The sequence below is a fragment of the Rhinolophus ferrumequinum genome, chromosome 4, assembly GCF_004115265.2.
Source record: "Rhinolophus ferrumequinum isolate MPI-CBG mRhiFer1 chromosome 4, mRhiFer1_v1.p, whole genome shotgun sequence".
In the NCBI taxonomy this organism is placed as follows: domain Eukaryota; kingdom Metazoa; phylum Chordata; class Mammalia; order Chiroptera; family Rhinolophidae; genus Rhinolophus; species Rhinolophus ferrumequinum.
In genome coordinates this window covers 965,139-982,192 of record NC_046287.1, presented here as the reverse complement: position 1 = coordinate 982,192, position 17,054 = coordinate 965,139, and the positions used below count along the sequence as shown (strand labels likewise).

Below are 17,054 nucleotides of genomic sequence, written 5' to 3'. Positions count from 1 at the left end.
GCCTCAGCAAAAGCTCAGAGCCTCCTGGGGGCCACAAATGGCATTACTTACGTCCCGCACATTTGCATAAATCCAGCAGCATGAAGTGCGCGAGAGAAAATATTAAATGGCACCCTGTGCCCAAACCCTGGTTTCTAAATCCCATTCTCCAATAAAAGGAACCAGGGTCCTTGGAGAAATGGCCGAGTCTAGGGACAGGGAACATGAGAGGCGAGCTTGGCGTGCCTGGTGATGACAGAAAGCAAAGGACCCGGGAGCCGAAGGAGTGTCCAAGGGCCAAAGCTGAACAAACCGGACAACAAAATACACAGCACGGTACTGGATCCTAAGCCAAGTATAAACTATATCCACGTGAGGCCACACTGACATAAACAGATGACTGAACAAATAAATGAATGGGGGAGACAAATCTTTCTTACAGACAAGCCCCAAATAATTCCTATAGATTGTCCCTCCCCCAAGAGGTAGGGCTGAGTCCACACCCCTCCCTTGAGGAGGGGTTGGGCTGAGTGAACCACTTCGGAAGAACAGAAGAGGGAATCTCTAACTACAGTGAGAAACCTGGCCAGCACCACCGTGTAAGTGACGCCTGTGATTGTGGATATCAGGTGCCTCTGCCAGGAGATGGCCAGATGGGCACCTCGCCCTGTGGTCTTCCTGAAAGCCCATCACCCCAGTCTAAGTGTGAGAAAACATCAGACAAACCCAGACTGGAGGACATTCTACAGGGCACTTAGCTGTTCTCCTCAAACCCACCAAAGTCATGAAACATAAGGATGACGGGAACTGTCACAGACCAGAAGAGACTGGGGAGGTGACAACTAAATGAGATGCAGTGTCCTGGGTGGGATCATGGGACAGAAAGAGGGCACGAACCGGACAACCAGTGACATCAGAGGCTGCCTTTTGTTGAGCTAATACAGCACTTCAGTTCTGACACACGTACCGTGGAAGTGTACGATGCTAACAGAGGGAAACTGTGTGCGGGCCACACGAGCTCTGCTCCGTCTTGGCAACTGTCTGTCTAAGATGACTCAAAAATAGGGGACTTATTTTTAAAATACTATAAGTCAAAACTATGGGGACAGTGACAGATCAGTTATTTCCAGGGGTTGGGGGAGGGGTGAACGGGGAGCACAGGGGACGTTTAGGGCAGTGAGACTCCTCTGTGTGACACTGTGATGGTGGCGACAGGTCATTGCACATCTGTCCAGACCCACAGAAGGAGCGACACCTAGAGTGACCTGATGTGAACGGTGGATGGCAGGGAGGCAGTGGGTGTGTGGGGGTGGGGGGAGGTCAGGGTGTATGTGGGTAATCTCTGTACCTTCCTCTCCATTTTGCACCTAAAGCTGCTCTAGAAATAAAATCGACTAAAAAAAACGACATGACTTGACGAAATTCAAAACCATTTCCTTCCCATGAACTACAATTGCTAAACAAAGTGACTATTTAAACTGGAAAATAAGTGATTTCTGTTGAACTAAATAAAGGTCGGATACAGACAAACCTGTGCCCTCCTTCACCGCGGGTGTTTGTGGAAACACTGCCCCGCTCTGCAGTGATAACACGATCAGCTAATGCTCACTGTGCAACAGAGGACGGGGGTCTTTTTAAAACTTCCTGCTGATTCTCACTGCATCTGCTGCGGAAACCTGCTCAGCTGGCTTGTGTTATTAGGGACATATTTAAACTTCAGGATTTCTTTTATTACCTTAGGAAAATATAGCACAATATTGCAGAGTTGGAATTGGCCTTAACGACACAGAAACTACCTATTCTGAACTATCAAAGCTTTTCCTGTTATGTAGCCATATGTTTAATATAAAACTAAAATATTGAGATAGGATTTTTATGCCAGAGGAATTTCAGCCTCTTTCCAAAAAGGAAGAAAAAGTGTGAAGAAAAGTTTCAAGATACATTTTTGTTTGTTTTATCTTCACCCAGAGACCTTGGATAGCCGAGTTTTAACTTTTCCTCCATGGCTCCTGCAATGAACATTTCAAGTGAGTGTTTTCTTTCTTTTTTAAATCCCTACTAATTAACACACTTAAAAAGAACACAGCTATCTATGTATGCATCCCATTTTCCTCTGCAGAGATTTTTGGATCTGTGATATAATAATCACTTAGCATTTCTAAGCCTGCACAAGGTGTCGCCTTCTTAGGAACGGTGATTTTGTGGCTACCTCTCCTTGTCACCAAGCCCTGAGGGGTACAGCTGTTGGAGGGAGCTCTCCAGCAAGTGGGTTTACCTCCAGGCTCCCCGGATTGGAAGGTTACCAGCTGTGAACCTCATGATAACCTGTAATTGTATGAGAGCAACCAGGTGTAGTTAGGTGTGATTTGGCACAGAACCACAACACGTTTCCTCTTCAAGTTTTATTAGTGTGAAGCAAGACAAAACAGAGTGTGACCAGGTTACACTAGCATAAAAGGCGCCCCCACCAGGATGCCAGAGCTGCGAGATGTTGTCACACCAGAGTCCAGCCACTAGCATGGACAGGGGCTCGGCACACAATCCTTTTGCTTTCCCCCAGATGGACATAACACTGAACAAACGCCAAAGTTGAAAGCATAAGGCAGGCAGCGCTATCTGACCACACGTGACATCACTCAGCACCAGCACTCGGCGCTCCCACAGCTTCCAGGGATTCCAGCACCACCTCCCTACTCGCTGGTGGTGGAGCTGGACGCTGGGATGAGCTTGGGCTTGGCCTGCTGGGGCGGCACCGCGTCCGGGATCTTCTCCCCGTGCTTGTACACGCTGACGGTGACGTCGATCTTCTCACCGCCGTACTTGTTCTTCACGTTGATGCTGTACTTGCCCGAGTCCTCAGAGGTCACGTCCTTGATGGTCATGCTGACATGCTTGGCCTGCTCCACCTTGACTGCAAAGTGCTCGCTGAGCTCGATGTCCTTGTCATTCTTGAACCACACCACCTCGGGGTCAGGGTTCCCGAACACCGTGCAGGTCAGATTCAAGGTCTTCAGGAGGGACGGGCGGGCAAGAGGGAGAGGTGCAGAGAGAGCGGTCAGGCGGCGTCTGAGTGCAGCGGCCCGCGGTACACTCAGTTACACCTGGTCCTCCGTCACGCTCGTTTAGTCAACACGCTCTTTACACAGGCAAGCGCCATCGAGACCCCAGGGGCCGCAAACAGCCACATGCAGACAGGCCCCGGCCCCATGGGGCAGCTCGTGAGAACAGTCAGCGGGAATGTTTTGTACTCGTGCTCTGTGTTAACCCATGGCCTAACCCGATTAAAGAATTTGAAGGTAGCCAAGCTCTGTGTTTTATAGTAGATCTGTTTAGCCTGCTTCTCAGTTTCCTTTCTACTCGGACTTATGGACCCTTTTACCAGCTCCTCTGGCAAATCCAGAGGACACACTGTCCCATAGCGAGGCGGACGCAGCAACGCATCGTGACACTTGCTCTCGGCCTGTGGCCGAGGAAAGCTTCCGGAAAGTTCTCAATGACAGCTCTAGCGTGAGCTCCATGACTACTCAGCCTCAGCTCTGGGCTTTGGTTAGCTGCTACAGAAAAGGTCTCTAAGCTTTGTACTTTGGCCTAAAGTACAAAATTCCCTCAAACTACCCATGTCCCTGTGACATTGAGACAGAACCCCTGAAACACCCACGGATGTACCCATTAGAGATCAGTAATTCCACTGCCAGTGACAAGTTAAACCTCCAGCAAACGGTTTCCAGTATATATTCCAAAGTGGCCTTGAAGACGGGAGAGAGATTTCTTTTTAATTTCACATTTGAGGAGGGTGGCAACCACATCCACACAAGGCGGTACAGCTGGGGGTGTGGGTGTGGCCGCCACCCCTTGTCCAGTTACACCCTGAGAGGCCCCGGGACCAGGGGGACGGCCAGGCCTGGCCGTGATGGCTACCACACCTGTTGTGCACTGCCTGAGCCACACCCCATGTGCCCTGGTCAGAAAGGTGTTGTTTGTGGATTCAGGGTATTAAAGCCTGTCCTTTGATGACACAGGGTTAGCAGAGGCGGCCCAGGACAAGCAGGACATGCGTAGAGAGCGCCCAGCCCCCCGGAGGCTGAGGGACATGCACCCACTCCCATCTCCCTGCACTGGGCCCCACGCTGCACGCTGCATGCTCTGCTGAGCCCATGCCGTCCTAACCAGGCGTCTCGCTGCTCTTACCTTGCCCTCCATGATGGTCACCACATCAGGTAAGCCACCAATCACCTTGCCACGATCTGTAACATGAGAGCGACTCAGGTGAGAAAACCATCAACAGAAATATTGCCCCGTAGGAGCCCACGCTAAGAACCAGGGCATGCAGTGTACACAGTGGGGTGTTGCCCGTGCCAAGGCAGCACGGGGTCCGAGGGACTGGTCTGTGCACGGAAGGTGGTAGAACGTTCTAGAGGAAATGCAGGGTGTGAGTGGGACTTCACTAAGGCTCAGCTAGGCAACACCAGGTCTGTGGAGCATTCAGTCGGAAGTGAAAGGGCCCTGTACGCCTGGACAGCAGGACTTTGCAGAGGCAGGATATTGCATAGATTTTTATTTCCTGCATATTAGGAGTCTAGAACTTGCACGTGGAATAAACTGTGTCCTGAGCCTCTCTTGCGTCTCCCTGTGGCTGCAGCTGACTGACTGGCTCATAAAGGAACACAGAAATGGGGAGTGGCGGACGGGAAGGGTGTGATGACAAGAGGGCACAGGAAGCGGACAGCAGGGGCTGCGGCTGAGAAGGCGGCTGGGCCAAGCGAGGGGCAGGTGGCAGAGGGGCGGAGGTGTCCAATCAGACGAGAAGGTTTGTACTTATCATTTCATACACAAAATTAATACTCTAAAGCATGCACCCTTTGCCCCTCCCAAAATAATAAATTGTGATGCTATAATCTAACATGTACTTACTTTTCTCTGCAAAAGCAGCTGCCCTAAAAATCAAAGGGGGCAGAGAGGAGAGAATAAGCAGAGTGGTGAGAAACCGCCATCAACAAGCACCCACACATGTGGGCGTCGGCAGAGATGGCAGCAGAAGGGAGAGGAAGTGTTCGCTTCCCCTCTGGGGTGCACGGGGCTCCCCGCGCACAGGTGCTGCCTCTGTTTTCCCCGATGGCTCCCACTGCCCGTTCTGACAGGGGGTGCCTGTTATTCATCTGCCAAAACCCTCAGAAATGTCTCACTTCAGATTCAGACTCAGACTGGACAGATTTCTGTTTTTACTAAATTCACCAGATTGCACTGAATGAAGATTTTTAGGTATTTTTGAAAATGTTGGTTTCTAATTTATTTAAGTCATCCGTTTATCCATTCAACAGATACTTAGTGAATCACCTGGGCCAACGGCTGTTCTGTTCTGGATACTCTACAATTCAGACAGACACACACACACAATCCAAAGTTATTCTTTAAAAAGCTGCTCTGAACAATGCCATGTTATTCAGTGCTAAGAAGAAATGAGCTCTCAAACTGTAAAAAGATCTGAAGGAACCTGAAATGCATATGACTGAGTGACAGAAGCCAGTCTGAAAAGGCTACAGCCTGTAGGATCCCAACTCTATGACATTCTGGAAAAGGCACAACTACGGGGACAGTAAAGAGACCAGTTATTGCCAGCGGTCTGGGGAGGGGTGAACAAGGTGAGCACAGGGGACGTTTAGGACAGTGAGACTCCTCTGGGTGACGCTGTGATGGTGGCTACAGGTCATTACACATCTGTCCAGACCCACAGAACGAGCGACACCAAGAGTGACCTGATGTGAGCTGTGGACGCTGGGTGATGACGTGTCAGTGCAGGATCATCAGGTGTCACAAATGTCCTATCTTGGGGGGCTGTTGATGCTGGGGGAGGCTGTGCCTGTGGGGGCGGGGGGCGGAGTGTGGGAAATCTCTGTACTTTCCTCTCATTTTTGCTCTAAACCTAAAACTCCTCTAAAAAATAAAATCTTAAAAAAGAACCTAAGTGTATAACTTTTTTTAAAATTGATCTTTATGATGTGTTGCCATAATTATAACTATTTCAGAAAGTCATCCTTCAATCATTTAAAGCAACCCAGGGTTAGTATGACTCTAGAAAGTTAATTTATGAATACATTTATAGTCTAGAAGACGGCCCTTCTCCATATGGAATTACTTCGATTGCCATTTTTATCCCAGTTCCGGGGAATGTCACAAGCCCTGGCTCACCAGGATCCCCACTCAGCCAAAATAAGTCCCAGGCAACTGTACCCTAGATGACAGGATAACAACCAAACATGCAAGTCTTACTTGAGCTGCTGGAATTCTGCAAACGCTTCATCAAACGCTGTAAGGAAAGTTTTCATACGTTAGTAATGGGTTCGATGTGTTTAGCTTTTATTCATTCACGCAGACGCTCTACTGATGAATCTGCTTAATGAAAACTGACAAGTAGCCAAAGAGTAAATTGAGTTTTCAGAAATAATTTTCTCTGACTGCAAATTGTAAAATCAGACCGTTTCCCTTCTAGCATTCTGAGTGGATCAGGAAAAGCAAATCTCTTAGAAAGGGCAGGAGGCTGGCCTCACCTTCAGCAGACAGGTCCAGGGAGCGCTGGTGGTTGTCTTTGCCGTCAGAAATCTCAAAAGTGTACTTCCCTTTGTCCTTCTCCGTAGGCTCACAGATCTGCAGCCAGGCCATTTCTTCACTCCCTCCAATACGCATGTGCTCACTGGACGCAATCTTTGCATCTCTGTAAACAAAGTAAGAGGAACATATTCAGTGTAGACTCTCCCATTATGTGCAAGAAACACACGTCTGGGCGGGCCCTCCCCTACCTTGCTGGTGCTTTGCTCACAACACATTTCTCTGGACATTAGTAACTCGTCACTGCATCCGCAGCTCAGATCTGAAAACCTTCTAAAATTCAATCTGATACTTAGTTTTTAAAGATACATTGTTATTTAACACATGCTTATGGCACTCACCATGATGGACTAAAATACTCCATGCAGCATGGCATTTTTTTCCCCCTCAAAAAATGGTTTTCTAACTACATATGATCCAATCATTCTGGGAGTGAACACAAAAGAACTGAAAGCAGGGACTCACATAGATACCTGTGCCCCCCATTCACAGCCACGTGACTCACAATAGAAAACAGGGGGGACCAGCCGGACTGTCCTGGATGGACAGGTAAGCGAAACAAATACACACAACGGAACATCACTCAGCCTTAAAGAGGAGGGAATTCTGACGCCTGCTGGAACAAGGATGGACCTCGAGGACAAACCCACAGGAATCAGTGAAATCAGCCAGTCACAGAAGGACAAACGCTGTGGGGTTCCACTCACACGAGGTCCCTAGGAGTCACACTCACTGAGACAGGAAGCAGGTGGTGGGGGAGGGGTGGGGTGTGACAGAGGCTCAGCTTTGCCAGATGGAAAAGCTCTGGACGTGATGACGGTGGTGATGGTGGCACAACGATGAGAATTCACTTAATGCTGCTCAGCTGTGCACTTAAAAATGGTTAAAACTGTAAATGTTATGTTTGCGATATTTTACCACAATTTATAAATTGGAAATAAAATAGAGCATCAGTACCACCCTCGCCTCCTAAGGGGCACGTGAACCAACCTGTCCATAGCATGCACGTGCATGTCTGTCAGCTCTTTCCTAAAGCTCTGGGACTCAAAGTGAGTGGGAAAGGCCCGCAGACGTGACAGCCATGAGCGTGGGGAGGGCACACAGGCCACAGAGAATCTCGCGTGCGCGTCCATGTCGTTCGTGCCCCGGCTCCCAGGAGGAGGTGCCTCAGTGAAGCCCATGGGCGGGGCTTTCGCGGGGCTCCGGCCAGAGGACCGCATATCCCTTGGGCTCGCCTGGAAAAGGAATTCTCCAGCCTCGGCCTTCCCGGCCCTTTATTCAGGGACCCTTCACTCAGCACAGTGTTAGCTCACCGTGCTCAGCACGCAGCTCCGCCAGCCGCCTGGCCCGCTCGGGCCCACGCTGTCCTCAGGCCGTCACAGCGGCCTCGGAGTCCCAGAGTGTGAGAGAGACCCAACAGCCCAAGCAGAACACAGCCACTGTGCCGTAAAGAGTGATGCCACCGGAGAGGGTGAGGGAGAAGAGAAAGAAGGAGAGGAACTTGGAGCAGCGTCCTGTGGTGACAGGATGAGAGGAGTACACAGAACACACGCTCTGTCTGTATGTTTCTCTACACGTGTGAGTCGGTGACTCTGAAACCCCTGGATGTGAACGCCGGCTGACGAGAACAGGTGACAGCCAGGGTCTCAGTGCGAAGGAAGTCCACCATGAGGAAAAGTATGAGGAAACCTTGCAGGCACCAACTGTAATGGAGGAAATCAACCTGAACTCAGGCTGCAACCACACTTAGCACAGCCGGTGAGACACGATGCGCGTACATCAGTCACACAAGGGTGTGTGTGCGCCCAGGTCCCCAGCCCTGTCTGCTCAGATGTCGTAAGAGCTGACAGCCACGGTGACGGCACATGGGAGGCTCTGGTCTGCTGTCTAATGTCACCCCCAGGACCAGCGACCAGGGAGACGCCTGATTCCAGCTGGTGCAGGACGTACGAAACGCGTCAGGAATATCTCCAGGCCCAGGCAGCAAGAAATCGCTCACAAAGGTGGGGACATGTCAACACAGACAGAGGACAACCTGGAGGGGCTCCCAAGAACCAGAGTCGGAACAATTTGAACAAAACAGTAACAACAATGACGAGAATATTGGATTGTAGAGTAAAATAAATGCCCGAGTCCACACTGATACAACGAACAAGTTGAACAAATAAATATCTAGGGGAGCAGGGGTAGCACCCCCTTTAGAGAAGAACACACAAGAAAGGGGGGCTTCTAACAAATGTGGGACTGAGGGAACTGCAAGACCGAGTGAGGCAACAGCTTTGGTAAGAGCGCTGGTAGCAACATTCACAGTCGATGCTCAAACTCGTGGGCTCAAGTTTCAGGAGGACCAAGAGATTCGCGAGGTCCCGAAGTATTTCCCCCAAGATACCACTGATTACAAAGGGAAAGTGCTGAGTGTGCTGGCAAAGCACCCTGACCCATGGTGAGCTATGCCAAGCCCACTTGTGTCGGTTCTGACGAAAAAGGAATAGCTTCCTTCTTATCGTGGGAGGACATTCTAGAAAATCCCGGCCAGAACTCCTGACAGCAGCCAGGTTCTAAAAGACAAGGGATGCGTGAGGTACTGTCACGGACTGGAAGAGATGAGGAGACGTGACAGCCAAGTGCCATGACGTGGTGTCGTGGACACGGTGAGCATGTGAACGAGCCTCACATCACGACAGTCTGCTGGCTTCACGGACGTGGACGTCGGGAGACGGTGAGAGCTGCATTCGGGCTCTGCAGGGTCTCAGCTATGCTTCTACGCCTCGGCATTCCACAGCAGAAGGTTCTGAATTGTAGACATCCAAACAGATAGGATAAACACAAGTTCACGAGTCTAAAGCCCAAGCATAAGGTGGACAGGACTGAGCAGAGAAGGGCTGACGACGACATGCAGAGGAGCACATCCTGGATTCCTAGGGACGGGCTTGAACGTGAGTCGGCGGAGTGTAGGTCCCAATGTGGTGTCTGAGCTGGGAACGACCACTTCTGCAGGGTGGCTCATATTCCAGGGAGCTCCATGCAGACGCTGCCTCCCCAGCAGAAGAGAAATGGAGATACAATGAAATGCTCGCCCAGAGCTGGGAACATTTGTATCTGGCTGAAGGAGATGGTTTCAGGAATGGCAAGCTCCTGCAACGAGAGCCCCACCGAGAGCCACAGCCGAGAGGAGCGTTTTTTCCCACAGTTCCACGAAGGCCACGTTCACAGACGTGGGCAGAGAACACGACCGTGCAGTGCTTTCTGACTGGTGCCCGGACAGACGTGGACACTCCCACCTTTGGCAGCTTTTTTGGTGGAGGCACCTGGCAGGAACACCTCACAGTGGTTCGAAAGCCACGAGGAGGAGCCACAGGGGCCATCCCACCACCTCCCTCTGCGCTTCCCACTGAGCCCGTCCCACCCACCTGTGACACACTAAGTGACGACAAATGCACTAGGGTCACGGGAAGGGTTTCTCAGGCGTCTCGTCTCCCTTTCCCACACTCAGTTCTGCATTAAGATTTCAGGGGACTTTGGGGGTGGGGTGGGGGCAGTTTCCAAAGTTGAAGAAAAATAAACACTCCGAGATGAATGCCAGCCGTTGTTTTTTCTTAAAAACCCCGTGAAATTTCTCCGTAGCTGGATCCTGCTAAGTCTGAAGTGCTTATGTTTGAGCCCCTTGAGCCGTTTCTAGATGACATGTTAATTTCACCTTTTCAGCAAGAAGACAAAAATCCTTCTTCGGAAGGACAGCTTTACTGAGTCCCTCTTTGTCTGCTTCTCACTCATCCTGAAGACGATTGCAACCCTTCCTTGACCTGGCACTTTCTACATCCCTCGATATATTACTCAGCAGCTTTAGCAAAACAACAAATGTGCTCGCTTCCGCTTGCATTTCACAAAATTCTCATCGAACTGTTGATTCCATGTCACCCGTTAACACAAAACAGCCTGGTGTCCACAACACGAGTCCCCAGCGATCACTTCCTCAGGCCTCACTGGGTTTCAGGGGGCCCCTTATTCTCAAAGGGGGGGTTCTATTTCGTATTATGCTCTGTTTTAGCAGTGGCTATCCAGGAAGAACAAATAGTGAAATATAACCAAATGTTCTATGTGTTTTAGTGATAGAAATACAGAATATATTTTAATATAGTTTAAAGTATGGTTTAATCTTGCTTAATAGTCAAGTACTATTTTAGTTATAAAAGTGCTGAAGAAACCCTTGCTTTGTTGTGTGGCCAATTCTGGGTGGAGAAGAGAAAACGTGGAAACTATGGCACCTCCACGAGCCTGTGGACTTGCCAAGCTGCGGCCTTCTCGGGTGGCACCTCGCGCCCGGTCCATCTGCCACAACGGCACTGCTGCTCCACCCTGGGCTCCTGCCCCCTGTCTGTCCGTCTGTCTGTCATCAAGCCCCCCAGCATGCCAGACGCTCCTTGGTCCAGTGGTGTCAGAGTCAAGCTAACAGTGTTTTAACCCAGCTCTTTCATTTAGAGGTTGTGTGACAACAAAATGACATACGTTCCTCTCGCTAAACCTCAGTTTGCACATCTATAAACGGGGGTTCGATACCAGACTCCCAGGGCTTCTGTGGGGCTAGAGGAAATCATGAGTTCAGGAACACACAACAGCTACTGTCACATCTAACGCCAACGTCACTGACATAACCTGCCCAGCAGCAGCTCAGGGCACCCGCTCACCAGGAGACAAGCTGCAGGACCGCGAGGCCCCCCCAGGGAGGGCACCTTTCCAGGGACTGTCAGGCACGCATCACAAATGCCCACAACTCACCGCAGTAAATAGCAGGAAATGTAGAAAAGGAAGTGACTGATTCTCCTTTTCCAGGGGAAGGTTGACTCAGCTAGAGATTTACTCATTTGCCTAAAACACAGATCCTCATAAACACTTACATCACAAAGGAGTTTCAGCCTGAAGCTGCTGGTACCGGAGCCCTTTGTGAGAAGAGCCTGCCTCTCGTCCCTGCGTGGACAAACCCCTCCGCGTGGGATCGGGGACCACCTGGCCGGGCTCCCACACTGTGTGTACGCAGAACGGGAAGAGTCCAGACCTGGTGCCCCAGGACTCAGTCCCCCCGCCCAGCTCACGTCTGCTTCTCCCACAGCATCCAGGACGACAGCACAGCACGTCAGAATTTAAGTCGCAAATGAGCCAGCAATATGGTCCCTCTTACTCCTCCTCTCCTTTCACACAGATTCACCTACACAAAATGATGCTTTAAAAATAAAATAATCACAGCGTGGAGTTTGCCTTTCAAAATGCTAGTTAGAGGAGCAGGACCGCCAAAGACGGGATATGGGCAGCCGGGTAGCGTTGATGGAGGAGTTTCAGATGTGGGTAGACTGACCGCACTGAAAAGTGACCTCCAAACGTCACCCATGTCCTCGGGGTGGAGATGGACCAGAAGGCAGGGCCCTGCTCCGTCTGCCCCATCTCAAGTCGTCCCATCGGAGGTCACCCCTGAGGACAGGGTGACCCTGACCTCAGCCCTCTTTGCACAGAGACTTGCTGCTTGGAGGGGTGTTTAGAGGTGAGCTTGGGGGATGGGTAGGAAAGAACCAGATCCTCCGGGTCTGGGGGACAGGACCAGTACGCATTGTGATAAGTACACAAGTCTCGAGTGTGTGCAGAGTGAACACTCGCCTGGAGAAGCGCCCGGGCAGCAGACAGGAAACTCGGAAAATGTGCTGTGTACAGCGCTCAACCTGGCCTCCTTCCTTCTTTTATTCTAAGTACTGAATTGCTTTTCTCCCTGTGCTTTCTAATCAGTCTGCCGGGAAAGCAGCAGACCGGAGGCCTGCAGTGTGTTTCTAGCTACTCGTCCCCCGTTAGCTCCACGCTGGCTTCCCTGCCCCGTGGCCCCGTACATGGTCTCTGGCACCTCCCTCCTTCTCCCCGCCCTCCCGTCACCGTGACGGCTCCCAGCCCCAGCCAAACATTCTCATCTTTTTTCCAAACTGCAAAGTGCGGTGAGGACGGGCAGTCACTGGCTCTCGTACTCACTTGTGATACCAGTTCACTCTCATTTCTTCGGTATAATATTTCATGAAACACTGAAGTCTGATTCCTTCTGGGGTGCAGAGTATCTTCAGTGGAGAGGCAGACGCTCCTGCAGAAAATAAGATGGAGTAAGAAAAGCAGCCGTGCCGGGTCAGGTGCCTCTGCTGTCCCCAGCCGTGAGTGTGCTCGCACGGCCGTACACCCGCAAGTCTGCTGCCCACCAATTTTTACCATTTCCCAGGCCGTGCTCACTCATTAAACAAGCATCTGCCATACCAGAATTCTCTGAAAACCTCATAAACTCAGGAAGGTAAGCCACTGGGGCCAAACCATGGGACGGGGTGACCACCTGCAGGCTACACGGAAGCCCCCCACCCCCTGCACACACCTTTCCCCCATCCTGGTGCTGACCACACCAGCCCACCCTGCACGGGGACAGCTTGACAGGAGACGCCACACAGTCCAGCACGCCTCCCCACACGCACGCCCGCCAGCTCTGCCAGCCCTTCTCCTCACTCCAGTCTTACACGTGATAACACACATGAGTGGCCACAGAACATGGACCAGCGGGAAAAACAGGAATGTGAAACCGGAGGAAGCACGCCTGAGAGGGAAAGTCTGCAAATGCCTCCCAGAGAAAGGATGGCCATGAAGTCAGGAAGGGGTGAGGCCCAGGCCCAGGGAGAGGGGCAGGGCGGGCAGGAGACGGGGCAGGTGCCAAGGCGGCTTGCTAGGGGAGGCACAAAGAAGGCGAAGGCAGTCAGGTGGGAGGAAGTCTCCCTGTGGACCTGCAACGACAGAAAGGGGGCTCCGGGGGCCATGGCGGGGACAATTCAGCCAGACAGTGCCCAGCCCTGGAGCCAGTGAGGGTCCTACCCACACATCAGTTACACGGATTTTCCAGAAAGCCTTGAAGGGACCAAGTGCCTGCAGCTTCCCTCCCATTCGGGGGACGGTTACTGTTGTGAATGACCGGAAGAGCAGGGAAGACACGGGAAGGCTGCTGGGACCTTGCAGACAAACAGGACCCCAACTGTGACGCCAACAGTAGGAGAAGTTTGGTTTCATTGATAAGCCAGTAAGTGTAATAATGAGTAGATGGAAATGGTCCCTGAGGGCCTGAGAAGTCCCCTGGATGCCACCGTCAGCGGGGGGAGGGGTATTCTTACAGACTTGTAATTGACATCGCAGTAAACAGGCACATGTTTTTAACCAACAAAAATATGTCTTTTCTTTCTCAAAATGGTAAGGGAAAAGTTGAAGTTGGGCTCAGCAAAACCAGACATTTGCTCAACACCAACGTGAAATAACCTTAGACGCCCAGATATGTGGTTAAAAGCGCAACTCGTCAAATTTGATAGAAATAAGATGCCGGCTTACTGGGGAGTCTCCCGAAGCACTCTAGAAATAAGACCAAATGAGCGGAGTAGCTATCTTGTCAAGACTGTTAGGCTTTTTACTTTGTTTGTATTAAAGCCACGTGCCCTGGGCACTGATACACCAGCGGCAGGACACAAGCTGCCGTGCCCCTGAAAGAAACGTGGCAGGGGACGCAATTCAGCGCCCTAGGGCTGTGTCACCGGGAGGAGGAAAGAGGCCTGTCACCAGTCGTGCGTGTTTCCATGTGGGTAAGAACGCTCATATGAACGCTACCCCCGTAGCAAACTATGTGTGTAGCATGGTGCTGTCAGCTGCGGGTGCCATGGGGACAGCGGGTCACACAGCGGACACTCACACCCGCCGACCAGCTCCCCAGGCCCCTGTGCCCTGGCCACCACCACCTCCCCTCTGTGTCTATGAGAATGACTATTTCAGAGACCTCATGGAAGTGGCATCACGCAGCATCTGTCCTTCTGACTCATCTCACTTGGCACGATGTCCTCCAGGTCCATCCACGTTGCTGCATGTGGCGGGACCCCCCTCTTTTTTGGTGTCTGAATAACCTCCTGCTGTATGTCTACAGCACATTTTCTTTAAGCCGCGGCCTGTATGAGGACCTCATTCTAAGCCAATGTTGAAAGTCACACACGTTCTCACAAATGCACGCACACTCGGGAAAACACACGAGGGCACAGCCACGCGGAGCCACCCGCGGCAGCGCCTCCCTGAGCAGGGTCCCGGCGGCCGGATGCAGCCGTGGAGCAGAGCTGAGCTGAGGCCTCGATCCACACCGTCTGCTAAGGGCAAGGGTGCTGGGTGCCGGGGTGGGGTGGGGTGAGGCAGAGCTGGGAAAGACCACCAATGGTGGGGGTTAGACGGGAGTGAGGGGTGAAAGTGGGGAGCCGTATGCTCAGACACAGGTTAGGGACAAGGACAGAGCGAAATGAAGGGCGACACCAGCCTGCCCTGCCCCACACCTTCCTCCAGGTCATGTTCTTAATGAACAGAAGGGAGGAGAGCCGGAAACCAGACGCGGGGAAAGGGGGAAACTGGGAACTCAGCACTCATTGCTTAGCGGGCCTCACACCAGAGAACAGAAAACGCCTTCCCGGCCCCTCGCCACCTGGCCTCTGCCTGTTTCATCGAATTACAATGGTGGGCAGGACGCTGGGCTGAGACCTGAGCACCCCTGCACAAAGCCTGTCCCAGAGGTAGCCAACCTTGGACCGTCCTTGGACACAAAGATACAGAAATGCTGCAGTCTAAAAAAAGCCAAGTAGTGTAACATTTGGAGTCATCTTCCAACCACAATCGGAACTGATACACGAGCACAAGCTCAGAATGTTCTCCAGCAGAGCAGAGAGGAGGACGCAGGACCACCGGTGACACACGGTGGGGACACAGGGGAAGCGAGTCTAGAAAACTGGCTCCAGGCAAGGCCTGCACATGGCCGCTTCCCCGGGGGCTGTGAGCAATGTTGCCTCCAGAAGCGTGGGCTTTCCTGCCAGCTGGCCAACCAGTGGGTAAGCGGCTTTGTCAACCGCCCGAGGAGAGGACCACAGGACACAATCGGATGACAGCCTGTTTCCAAGAGTGCTGCTCACCGGGGAAAACACTGGCCAGGAAGCTGTTTCCCCACTCTGAGCTGTTCTGTCAACTGCATCATTACGAAGCCTTGATTCTGAAGGCTTAAGGAGCACTTACATTTTTATCAAACAAAATATAACCGGACAGATAATTAAGCGATGCAATGTGCTGCATCCAAGTAAATCCTGCCTCTCCTTCTGCTTTATACTGAATGTTGACATTATTAGACATTTCAGAGTTCTGTACACATGAAAAATCCACATATAAAATGTACATGTGGCCCCTCTAGGTAATTTTGTAAAACCAAAAGGTTACCAATGTTGAGAAGTGTGTGGGTGACAATGTCTTAGAAACGCATGTCATGTGATGAAGAGAACCGCTAAGTACCGGACGAGGCTGTGACCCCTAGCGAGGAACACTGGGACGTGAGGTGTCATTCTGCTGGAAACTAAGTGACAGAGAACAAATGCCACAAGGCCCAGCGACACGAGCGCTCATCGGAACATTTTGTGGGGCCCCTCTAAGACTCTGCAAACACAAAGCGGTTCCCTCAGTACACTTGTTAGCTTTCACGAGGGAGAGGCCTCAGACACAGGGCTTTGGCTCCTTTCTCCCACTTTCTATGTCTCCAAAGTCAGTGGGAGAAGAGAAATGCTAACGGCACATCCACACACCGGGAACCATGTGAGGGGTCGTCATCCACTCGATCATCGCAGCTCAGGTGAGAGTTCTCACCACACGCTCACCTGGTCCACAGAAGGACAGGACTGTAACTGTGGGTGAGAAGTTGGGTGTCACGCTGCCCAAATCCTTACTACATGGGTGAGGAGATGGAGGGACTCTGTACATCTACATGTAGGCACAAGTGTGCTTCACAGCTCAGCACATCCTTGACCTTCAGAGGGCAAAGCACACCCCACGTCATTCTCTGGGCCTGTTGCCACCTGGGCATGACAGCACCCTGTGCTCAGCTGACCCACAATGCTACGCGCTGCAGGGTCCCCAAGGGTGGACGCCTGTGGGGCTGCAGTAAGGACCCCGCTTTTTCCAAAGACTCTGGCTGGCCCCAGAGGGAAAGCAACTGCTGGTTCCCGAGGATACAAACCCCGAAGGGCGGAAAGGTCACAGAAGCTTCAAGAACACCATCTCCCCACCCACACACCCGTGAAGGGAAATTCAGCTTAAAAGCTGAGGGAGCTACCAGGGAAGCACTTCTGAGCTCCAGAAAACACAGTTCCTGTTCCGACAGCTCTTTGCACTTTCTTTCAAAGGCGCCCCCACCGTCCCTGCCCCACGCTGAGCTGCTCTTATGCCTGATGCCGCCCCAGAACTAGAGTCCAACCCCAAGTGCCCCTCCGGGCTGGCTCAGCCTCTGTGGCTGGCTCAGCCGTCACTCAGCCATGGCTTTTCTAAAGCAGCATCTCCTCGGCTTTTAGCACAGCCCCGAGGGTGGCACCCAACGCCCCTGAGCTATTATAAGGAGAAGGGCACAGTCGTGACAT

At 51.8% G+C, this 17,054-nt stretch overlaps 1 protein-coding gene across 9 annotated transcripts in view; it reads right to left on the bottom strand.

Annotated features, from left to right (window-relative positions):
* Nucleotides 1-2,650: 2,650 nt before the first annotated feature.
* MYOM2 (myomesin 2) overlaps nucleotides 2,651-17,054 on the bottom strand; it is a 126,737-nt gene continuing 112,333 nt past the window's right edge. For all 9 annotated transcript variants that reach the window (XM_033104358.1, XM_033104361.1, XM_033104359.1 and 6 more), the window contains 6 exons: nucleotides 12,589-12,694; nucleotides 6,525-6,688; nucleotides 6,247-6,283; nucleotides 4,891-4,913; nucleotides 4,168-4,223; nucleotides 2,651-2,987 (listed from right to left, as the gene is read on the bottom strand). In XM_033104358.1, coding sequence (XP_032960249.1) covers nucleotides 2,670-2,987; nucleotides 4,168-4,223; nucleotides 4,891-4,913; nucleotides 6,247-6,283; nucleotides 6,525-6,688; nucleotides 12,589-12,694 — 704 coding nt within the window. In that variant the 3' untranslated portion in view covers nucleotides 2,651-2,669. The remainder of the gene's footprint in view (nucleotides 2,988-4,167; nucleotides 4,224-4,890; nucleotides 4,914-6,246; nucleotides 6,284-6,524; nucleotides 6,689-12,588; nucleotides 12,695-17,054) is intronic.